General features: G+C 43.3%; 1 protein-coding gene across 5 annotated transcripts; it reads right to left on the bottom strand.

Annotated features, from left to right (window-relative positions):
* Positions 1–2,376: 2,376 nt before the first annotated feature.
* Positions 2,377–7,650, bottom strand: LOC127301270 (probable plastidic glucose transporter 1). 5 transcript variants are annotated; one of them, XM_051331486.2, is made up of 13 exons: positions 7,308–7,637; positions 6,809–6,926; positions 5,927–5,994; positions 5,794–5,851; positions 5,530–5,629; positions 5,287–5,399; positions 4,685–4,778; positions 4,460–4,610; positions 3,741–3,887; positions 3,591–3,664; positions 3,282–3,370; positions 2,939–3,053; positions 2,377–2,852 (listed from the first exon to the last, which is right to left on the bottom strand). In XM_051331486.2, the coding sequence occupies exons 1-13, from the start codon at positions 7,549–7,551 to the stop codon at positions 2,655–2,657; spliced, it is 1,569 nt and encodes a 522-aa protein (XP_051187446.1). In that variant the 5' UTR covers positions 7,552–7,637; the 3' UTR covers positions 2,377–2,654. The 5 variants fall into 5 exon arrangements, with proteins under 5 accessions (XP_051187446.1, XP_051187445.1, XP_071676322.1 ...); XM_051331485.2 differs by having other exon boundaries at positions 5,794–5,994; positions 7,308–7,645; XM_051331487.2 differs by having other exon boundaries at positions 2,669–2,852; positions 2,939–3,076; positions 5,794–5,994; positions 7,308–7,650.
* Positions 7,651–10,975: the final 3,325 nt, after the last annotated feature.

Below are 10,975 nucleotides of genomic sequence, written 5' to 3'. Positions count from 1 at the left end.
GAAATGTCCATGCCCACTCTGGCCGTTGCAAAAGGTAGACACCACCATGGGTCCAACGCTGTCGTCCGTCATGAATGGGGAGGACAATCAAAAGGCTACTTGCCATTGCATGGGCAAATGGAAAGCGTGACTTCCACTAGGTGAATACCTAGATTAGCACGAGTCAACCTAGCACGTTAGCTAGCGTCAATGTGTTGCAATAGGTAGCATCAAGTTGTGGACTAGGTAAGCTACCTCCGTTCCGTAAAACAAGTTTGGTCCAATTTATAGGCCAAATAATAAACAGCTGAAGTATTTAGCAAATACACCATGAGACGACATTGTATGGTGAATTTATTGATGTTTCTCTTACGAAATTCCACCAATCTATTAAAAATCATCAACAGAGAAGCTCAAAAGCAATAGAAATTGCAAATACTAGATCTTTGGACCACCTCGATGAATACAATCACTAGCGCAAGCCGCAAGCCGAATGCGCCCCGCCGTCCTCGCTCCTCCATCATCGGAACCAGACAAAACTTAATCATGGTAGAGCTTGTTGTTAAACATAAAGTCGTCGAGCTAAGGCCACAAAGAATAAATGCACCAGAGAAACAACCATCGTCATGAATGATAGCCGTATATTGAAAGAGACTGATATAAAAACACACCAACGGACACGAAAACTAGCTAGATCGTGCGAGATCGGCTGGATATATGACTCCACGCGTCCTCCGGTGACGCTAGATGCACCACCGAAGCGATGATAGAGCGGGAAATACCTTATTCTAACTTCAAGATAGACGTAGCCGCCGCCTCAACATCCCGAAGAAGACACTGAAAAATAGTCTAAAAAAACGGAAAACCTTCCATTAACGAGAGGCCGTGGTTCGCCACACCTCCAAGCCTCAAGGCCACCGGAGGCGAAGCGGACCGGCCACGTCGCCGGAGAGAGAGAGACGGAACCCTAGATGGGTTTTGGCTGTCGCCTCCCGATCGCCTACTCCTTGTTTGCTTCCGTACCAGTTAAATAAGAAATTGACTTTTGACTAAAGATATACAAACCTTGTTTTATGAAATGGAGGTAGTATCTATCTACGAGATGAGCATCGAAATATCTCCACACTTCTGAACTTTCAACTCTGACTAGCACCTCACCGAAATATCTCCACACTACGTATGTTGTCGACCAGCTATCTTGAAGATGAACACAGAAGTATCTTTATTCTTTTGAACTTTCAACGCTCACAATATCTCACCACGTCGTCCCCAATAAACAACGATGATTACGAACGGCTGGGACCCATTCCGCCATAGCTTTCGACGCATGGTTTACCACCAGTATCCAATCGGAACGCCGGGGCTGATTAAATCAAGCAGAAGAAACCAAACGGGGTGAAAATGGTGAAGTCATGCTTCATCATAGTCACAGCGATGTAACCCCAAGAATGTTATCTTGAGGTGGGTGGGGGTGGAGTGGGCGGGGTTTGTCATCCATACGAGATACGGTACATCCATAGCTAAGAAATCGAGATACGGAGATAATATCAGCTCTGCACACTTTTCTATGTGCAACCTTTCGAGTTAACTAAGGTAGTAGTGACTAGGAGTGGGTGGAAGCGTGTGTGCCAGCTCTTAACAAATTCTAAACCTAGTAGGGGGCGGGGAGTGGGTTAAGCAACCTTGTTTATAGACTCATAGTAAAAGAAAACAAACCAATCTGTGTCCTTTAGAACTCTATAAACGATTTCATTTGACCTAGGAGATTTGGATGCTTTAGTTGGAGACCACAGAACGCCGACGCCGGCCATAATATCTGGAGTTCTGGACGGCGCGCGGTTGCACACAACGACAAAACGGTCGACACTGTGAAATGTGTTTCTTTGCGTGGCTCTGTTGATAACACAGCACGAGCTCTCAGAAAGAGATGTGACCTTACAAAAAGTTCTCTGCAGATGTGTTCGTGATGGGATGGTAAACCACAGAGCTACCAAAAGTTGTGTAATGCTACTACTATGGTCTATTATCGTTCTTGAAAAGTTCAAACAAGTAGGAATTCAATGTACTTTGCAGAATACAGAAAAGACAGACGGCTGTGAACAGTATATTTGTTAACACTACTCACATCAGAATTCTATTTTTAATCCCGAGAAATAGTTTGAACGTGGAATTGAAATTTGCATGGATTTACAAGATATATCCTGCCGCAGCATACTTATTCCTTTAAATTCTTTAAACTCTTTGACATTCATGAACTTGTAGAGTCTAGGAAACTATCCATCTGCACAGGATATGTCCCCCTCAAGCCATGGCTACATTATGACTACACAACTTCAGGAGTATGCAGGTAATATTCATGTATAGAAAAAAGAAAAAAATGCATATAAACGAATGATATTTCCTCACCAATGGCTAGCACTATTAATAACTGAGGAGTGTTTCCTTTTTAACAATTCGATCTATTATATTCCCCGCAAAAAAGTGATCTATTATATACATGGGCGTGATCATAAAGTTAGGTGAGGCTATTTAGGACCGTTGCTGCTAATGGCTACTGTTTCTACATGACCCACAGGAAGGTTAGATCATTACTAGAGTGTGTGTACTTCTCGGTTCAAAAATCCTCCAGGCTGTTGAAACTTTTGTTCATCTGCAGAACTTAACATAACAGTCTCTTACTTTGGTTCCCCAGGGGCAGCAGGGCTCAGAGACATCTCGATTTCCTCAAGAGAACGTCCTTTCGTCTCGACTATGAAATTGTAAGCGAAAAGTGCTGTCAACAAGGAGACACCACCGAAGCCTGCATAGACTGCTCCAACGCCGAATAACTTCACAAGCTCCAGGAAATATAGTCCCACCACAAAATTACATATCTGACAAACAATCAACTCCATAAGCATAGATGTAGACTGGACAGTACTGATAAACTACATCTCTTGATCCGAAGTAGAGTGAATACCCAATGTACAGTGAAGCTGAACCCCATAACTTTTGAGCGTGTCCGAGCACTGCTAAGCTCGGGGATGATGATTCCAGTAACTGGCCCAGCACCAATAGCGAAAGTAAAAATGTACCTGAACATGAAAACTTAAGCTTTCTGTAAATATGGACAAGTGAGTGAGATATCTGACCAATTTCAACACAAATAGGATGCGTGAGGTCTCTAACCAAGATTCTGATAATTTGTCACAACTATCAATTGTCAGGTCATTGCAGTGTAATAAGGGTTTAGTCATCGCATTTTAAAATTCTGTGCAACATGGAATGCAGAATATCCTAGAGATAAAGAAGGTAAAACGTACAAAAGAGTTCCGGTAATTGACAGGGTGTGTCCAACATCTTCATCAAGTGGAAAGCTGATGGAAAACACTATAAGAAACATAGCAAATGCCTGAAAAAAGGCATATAGTGGCATTAGATTTTGTTAAGAACAGAGCAGTATTTGCATAAGAACCACACAAACATTGCAAGTCTGAATGTCAGGATAGTGATATTGGCATAAATGGTATATACTCGCCATAAACTCTCCAACAAAAGAAGAGATGCAGATAATTTTTCCCAACAATTGTGTAGAACTTCCTGAAAAGTTGAACACTAGAAATACTGCATACCATTCCAAGATAGCTCCCTATCAAAAGATTCTTCCGCCCTTGCTTGTCCATCAAATTTGAAGCAACAAGTGCTCCTGAAAACCCCAATATGTTCATGAGTTTATGAAAAAGGTACCACACAGAGAACATGAATAACCGAGTCTAACTAACCTCCAAAGTTGGTTATTCCAACATATAAGCTCGCCAAAATACCACTAGTAATACCAACATCACGGAATGTTAATGATGAAAAATATAGAACACCATTTATTCCAGCAAACTGTTGCAGAAAGAAAAGTGACCCTCCGATCAATGCAACTGCATGTACATTAGAAAATAATTTATTGATAGCATGAAGAAAAACACAATAATATAAAGTAACAAATGTCTCCAGATAAGGACACATAACCACTCCTTTAGAAACGGAGGACGGTGGAAGTTTGTGTTCAAAGCTGTGCAAAGATGAGATGTAGAACCTTAAGACAACTTTTGTTGTTACATTAATATGTTAATAATCTCTACGTCAAAACACATGAATGGACGAGCAGTAATGACCATTGCAGATCTGTAGACATATTCAATGAAAACTTACAACAGGAAAAATTGCAAAGCATGAAATGGCAGTGCGAAAAATGGACGGCATACTTTTCCAACATGCCTTGGTCAATATAAGAGGGAAACCTCCAACTGGTGACTAGAAAAGTTCACCGGGTATCAAAAACTGTTAAATGGATGCTAACGGTCGAAATGCGACAGCAGTGGGATAATAAGTATAAAAAACTTGATGGAATTTTCATAATAAGAAAAGCAACGGAAAAATTAGAATTCCAGGAGGAGCTAGTGGCATTGACATAATTTTCCCAAGAAAATATCAAGGTAAGGGAAACAACCTCTATTGTGGGGTTCCGACAGAAGTTCTGACCAGCTAGCCTGTGAATCGTCATTTACAACGACAGATTTCATTTCTTCCATGGCCTTCTCAGCTTCGGAAGCTCCCCAAATATCTTCTACCACTTTTCTGGCATCATCTAATCTCCCAACCTACACGATGGAGTATAAAGATAGAGAGAAGGGTCATGATCAACTAAATGAAACTGTCAGCTAAGCCTAGGCACCTTGGCAAGCCACCGAGGGCTTTCGACGGCGAATTGCATTCCAGCAACAATGAGAAAACCAGGTACACATGCAGCATAAAGCATTGTTCGCCACCTATGCAAAGGAACCCCAAATTTTAGGCAACATTTTAAGAATCTATAAAATATTACAAGCATCTTGTTAAAAATTACTCCCTCCATCCCATAATATAATATGTTATGACAACCAATATACTCCTATATTCGTTGTAATAACCTCTTCTATTATGGGACGGAGGGAGTAGTTCAAAAAGCTAAACAAAAAATGTGAAGTGTTTAAAATCGAAGTGTTCATTTTTAATATGTGTCGAATCTCAAGGCTTGGTAGTTAAAATTAGACAACTGAGCTTCAGCAAGGATGTAACAGACCAATATCCTTCGCATGCTATGATTTATTTAAAAGCAATAATTGTGCCTTGGTTCTGTTCTTCTATACAACCAAGATATGTCAGACAAAGGTTAAGCATCTGCTTCATTAATATGTATTATGAATCTGTTCGGTGATCATAAGCATTATAATAAATTTAAGCAAATGATGACTTACATCATTAACATAGCAGAAAAGCCAACAAAAGGTGCCTCACCAATGTGGATCACTTTCAGAAGGTATACCCAAGGAAAGTGCAGCAATTATTCCTAAACATGTTCCAATCTGACATAGAGTACCCAGAGAGCCTCTGTATTTTGTTGGAGCAACCTTGTATGTAGTAGCATGTACAAAGAGTTAAGATTGATAGAGAGATAATGGAAATGTTGAAAACATGAGAACTAAAGATAGCATTACAACATTGATGTTCAATTCTGATATACATATTTCTTAAGTGTACCTCAGAGATATATATTGGAACAAGCACGGTATTTACGCCAATTCCAATGCCAACAAAAAACCTTCCCAGGAGCATCTCATCCAACGAATGTGCCTGTGCACTGTTTAATTGTTTTAGAAGTAACAAATGATAATTTATAATATGGGCATGTTGTTAAGAGGAAATACTGGATTTGATGTTAGCTTCTATACAGCTATTTTACTACAGGGGGCAGAAGAAGAAACTCCATAAACTTACGAACATAGAAACAGTGAAATTAAATACCTGATAAATGCCCCAAGAATCAATGGAATACTATCGATCTGAAGAGTCCTTTTACAACCTAAATAATCAACTAGAGCTGATGAGCCTAGGCTCCCAAAAAATGCGCCCACAATGAATATGCTGACCACAAGACCTTGGAGAAACGGATTCCCTTGAAAACCAAGCTCTCGTGCAATATCCTCTATTGGACCATTCATAACCCTGCAACCACAACATGTACTGAGGCCTGTATAGAATGTTTTAATCTCTAACAGAGATATCAGTACAAGAAAACTGAAAATTACACTGCACGATGTAGCCCATTAAACAGTCAAATAAACATAACTTCAGGGTACATTCCAAATTTAATGTTTCACATCTCAGTTGACAGTGATGAGGTAGTACTGCAGTATAACTAATATAGGGCAGTTAACAATGCCATTTGAATTCTTGTTGAAGCCACATAGATTTTGACGACAGCTCGCCATTTTCTGCTCCAAAGTAATGCAGTAACTATATGACCACCATGCTTATTTTTTCGACTTAAGGAGCAAAGCTCCCGATTTCGTTTCACTGGAATGAAACCAGAAATAACACACCGAATTCAACATCCTGACCACCAACTCAACTCACGTTCAGCCTCCTAACATACAGATCTTGCCTCCTCTTTTTTTAACTGTCTTTTACAGCCAACAGCTAACCTCACAACGCAATAACCAGTAACCACCTTACAAGACAATTACACAAATTGTTCTCAAAACCTGCCAAGCAGATATGACCACCATGCTACTTCACAAAAATTGATCTAGATTTCGAATCAAAGATGTTCATCATAAATAAGTTAGGATCTACATGTGTTCTCTACATTTTGAGCTTTAAATCCAATTTCCCCGCAAAAAAGCTTTAAATCCTATTCATACAACAACACATGCATGGCACATCAGTTCAACACTCCTAAAAAAGGATATCTAAACCCTGAAGTGGCTACCCCGGTCCCTGCATAGTGGAGTACTTGAGAAAGGCAGGCTTTACGCACCCAATGTGGTAGCCAAAGAGGAAATTGGCCATGGATGCTGTGAGCACGTGCGGGAAAGCCCGTACCCAGCCGAAATCAGCATCACCGCCTCCATCTCCACCACCGCCGCCTCCGAACCCTGTATTCAATCCAATTAAGAGCAGGAACGCTCGCTTCATCACTTAGAGCAAGTACAATAAGGCTGACTCAGCAGGCTATTAGAATTAAAATAGTGTTGTTTTGCTTAGGTGGATGAGAGATAAGTGGAGAGAGAAGAGAGATGGTCTCTCATGCAAGAGCTAGCTCTTGCACGTGCTCCTAGACACTTTGTGAGTATGTGTGGTGGACCTTTTACACATAAAGTTATCAATCCTTAAAGCCAACTATTGTACAAGTTAGCTATACGCTGACTATAGTTGGCCTTATAGCCAGCACCCGGCTGCACTATTGGAATTGCTCTTACATCGACACCTGCACCAGGCACGAGAAACAAAGAGACAATACGAGAACGAAGCCAAACCTGAGGACTCCACACCAGGCTGAGGCGGCGGCGCGGAAGACTGGCTGGAGGGAGGCCCGCTCTCGACGGCGGCGAGGCGTGGGGGCCAGAGCTCGAGGCGCCGCGGCAGGGCACGGAGCGCGGCCGCCCTGACGACCGCGGTCCCGCGCGCGCGGCGTGAGGAAGGCGCGAGGCCGAGCCGCGGTCGCGGGGCTGGCGTCGGAGGAAGGACGAGCAGCGCGGCTAGGGGCGTCGGCGGCGGCATCGCTCCGGCAACGGGACAGGCGATTCGTCGAGCAGCTGGCGGGCGCGCGCAGAGGAGGAAACGGGTGAATGGGAAGGCGCGACGCGGAACGGCTGACTTTATGTGGGGCCAAGAGAGCGATTTTGTACCACGGCCACTGACGCAGCACTTACCACGTGTCTGCCGGCTTTGGCTTCTTTGGGTGCATCAAAGATTTTTGCCAAATAAACCCAACCTTTCCTATACCTACTAGGAAAAACTGCTACCCTGCAAGGATCTGTATAGGCTCACAAAATACAAAGGTGCTCCTGAGTGTAGTCCCGTGAGGAAGAAGCTATTGATATGGTGGAGAGCTCTATTCTTCCTCCAAGGACATCTCCAGCGGCGCGACACATTTTAGCGTCCGAAAATGTCCGCGCGCGTCCGTTTGCGGGCGGTCGAAACGGTCGAAATCGACCGTGCGTCCGTTTGCGTCGGGGATAGCTCCAGCGGCACGACGCATTTTTTTGGCCGAATCATTTTTTTTACATGAAAACATAATTTACATAGTTGAACACATGAAAATAAACCCTAAACGCGTGCGCCTACTGCTGCTCGCCGTCGCTGTCGAGCACGATGAGCTCCGGTACCGTCCACGGCCAGTTGGAAACCGGGGGAGCGTACGCCGGGCGCGTCGGCGCAGTGGAGGTGGAGGCGCCCAGGGCTCTAGTTGTGGCGCCCAGAGCTCTGGCAGCGGTGGAGGCGCCCAGGGTTGTGGTTGTGTGGAGGCGCCCAGGGATGCGGCTGTGGCGGCGGTGGAGGCGCCCAGGGATGCAGCTGTGGAGGAGGAGCCCATGGGTTGTACGACGGCGGTTGTGGTGCGGCCGAGTCCTGTAGCGCCAGTCGAAGGGCTTTATCCTCCGCCAAGCCTGATACGTCTCCGACGTATCGATAATTTCTTATGTTCCATGCCACATTATTGATGATATCTACATGTTTTATGCATACTTTATGTCATATTTATGCATTTTCCGGCACTAACCTATTAACGAGATGCCGAAGAGCCAGTTGTTGTTTTCTGCTGTTTTTGGTTTCAGAAATCCTAGTAAGGAAATATTCTCGAAATTGGACGAAATCAACGCCCAGGGGCCTATTTTCACACGAAGCTTCCAGAAGACCGAAGGAGTCACGAAGTGGGGCCACGAGGTGGCGACACAACAGGGCGGCGCGGCCTGGCCGGGCCGGCCTGGCGTGTGGGGCCCTCGTGTGGCCCCCTGACCTATCTCCTCCGCCTACTTAAAGCCTTCATCGCGAAACCTCTAGTACCGAGAGCCACGATACGGAAAACCTTCCAAAGACGCCGCCGCCGCCAATCCCATCTCGGGGGATTCAGGAGATCGCCTCCGGCACCCTGCCGGAGAGGGGAATCATCTCCCGGAGGACTCTTCACCGCCATGGTCGCCTCCGGAGTGATGAGTGAGTAGTTCACCCCTGGATTATGGGTCCATAGCAGTAGCTAGATGGTCGTCTTCTCCTAATTGTGCTTCATTGTCGGGTCTTGTGAGCTGCCTAACATGATCAAGATCATCTATCTGTAATGCTATATGTTGTGTTTGTTGGGATCCGATGGATAGAGAATACTATGTTATGTTGATTATCAATCTATTATCTATGTGTTGTTTATGATCTTGCATGCTCTCCGTTATTAGTAGAGGCTCTGGCCAAGTTTTTGCTAGTAACTCCAAGAGGGAGTATTTATGCTCGATAGTGGGTTCATGCCTCCATTAAATCTGGGACAGATGTGAAAGTTCTAAGGTTGTGGATGTGCTGTTGCCACTAGGGATAAAACATCGATGCTATGTCCGAGGATGTAGTTATTGATTACATTACGCACCATACATAATGCAATTGTCTGTTGTTTGCAACTTAATACTGGAAGGGGTTCAGATGATAACCTGAAGGTGGACTTTTTAGGCATAGATGCATGCTGGATAGCGGTCTATGTACTTTGTCGTAATGCCCAATTAAATCTCACTATACTCATCATATCATGTATGTGCATGGTCATGCCCTCTTTATTTGTCAATTGCCCAACTGTAATTTATTCACCCAACATGCTATTTATCTTATGGGAGAGACACCTCTAGTGAACTGTGGACCCCGGTCCATTCTTTTACATCGAATACAATCTACTGCAATACTTGTTCTACTGCTTTCTGCAAACAATCATCATCCACACTATACATCTAATCCTTTGTTACAGCAAGCTGGTGAGATTGACAACCTCACTGCTTCGTTGGGGCAAAGTACTTTGGTTGTGTTGTGCAGGTTCCACGTTGGCGCCGGAATCCCTGGTGTTGCGCCGCACTACATCTCGCCGCCATCAACCTTCGACGTGCTTCTTGACTCCTACGGGTTCGATAAACCTTGGTTTCTAACTGAGGGAAACTTACTGCTGTACGCATCACACCTTCCACTTGGGGTTCCCAACGGTCGCGTGCTGTACGCGTGTCAAGCTAAATTTCTGGCGCCGTTGCCGGGGAGATCAAGACACGCTGCAAGGGGAGTCTCCACTTCCAATCTCTTTACTTTGTTTTTGTCTTGCTTTATTTTATTTACTACTTTGTTTGCTGCACTAAAACAAAACACACAAAAATTAGTTGCTAGTTTTACTTTACTTGCTATCTTGTTTGCTATATCAAAAACACAAAAAAATTAGTTACTTGCATTTACTTTATCTAGTTTGCTTTATTTACTATTGCTAAAATGTGTACTCCTGAAAATACTAAGTTGTGTGACTTCACAACCACAAATAATAATGATTTCTTATGCACACCTATTGCTCCACCTGCTACCACAGCAGAATTCTTTGAAATTAAACCTGCTTTACTGAATCTTGTTATGAGAGAGCAATTTTCTGGTGTTAGTTCTGATGATGCTGCTGCCCATCATAATAATTTTGTTAAATTATGTGAAATGCAAAAGTATAAGGATGTAGATGGTGAAATTATAAAATTAAAATTGTTTCCTTTCTCATTAAGAGGAAGAGCTAAAGATTGGTTGCTATCTCTGCCTAAGAATAGTATTGATTCATGTACTAAATGCAAGGATGCTTTTATTGGTAGATATTATCCCCCTGCTAAAATTATATCTTTGAGAAGTAGCATAATGAATTTTAAACAATTGGATAATGAGCATGTTGCACAAGCTTGGGAAAGAATGAAATCTTTGGTTAAAAACTGCCCAACCTATGGACTGACTACTTGGATGATCATCCAAACCTTTTATGCAGGACTGAATTTTTCTTCGCGGAACCTATTGGATTCAGCTGCTGGAGGTACCTTTATGTCCATCACTCTCGGCGAAGCAACAAAGCTTCTTGATAATATGATGATTAATTACTCTGAATGGCACACGGAAAGAGCTCCACAAGGTAAGAAGGTAAATTCTGTCGAAGAAACCTCTT

The sequence above is a fragment of the Lolium perenne genome, chromosome 5, assembly GCF_019359855.2.
Source record: "Lolium perenne isolate Kyuss_39 chromosome 5, Kyuss_2.0, whole genome shotgun sequence".
NCBI classification, from domain to species: domain Eukaryota; kingdom Viridiplantae; phylum Streptophyta; class Magnoliopsida; order Poales; family Poaceae; genus Lolium; species Lolium perenne.
This window is presented reverse-complemented; position numbering and strand designations above follow the sequence as displayed.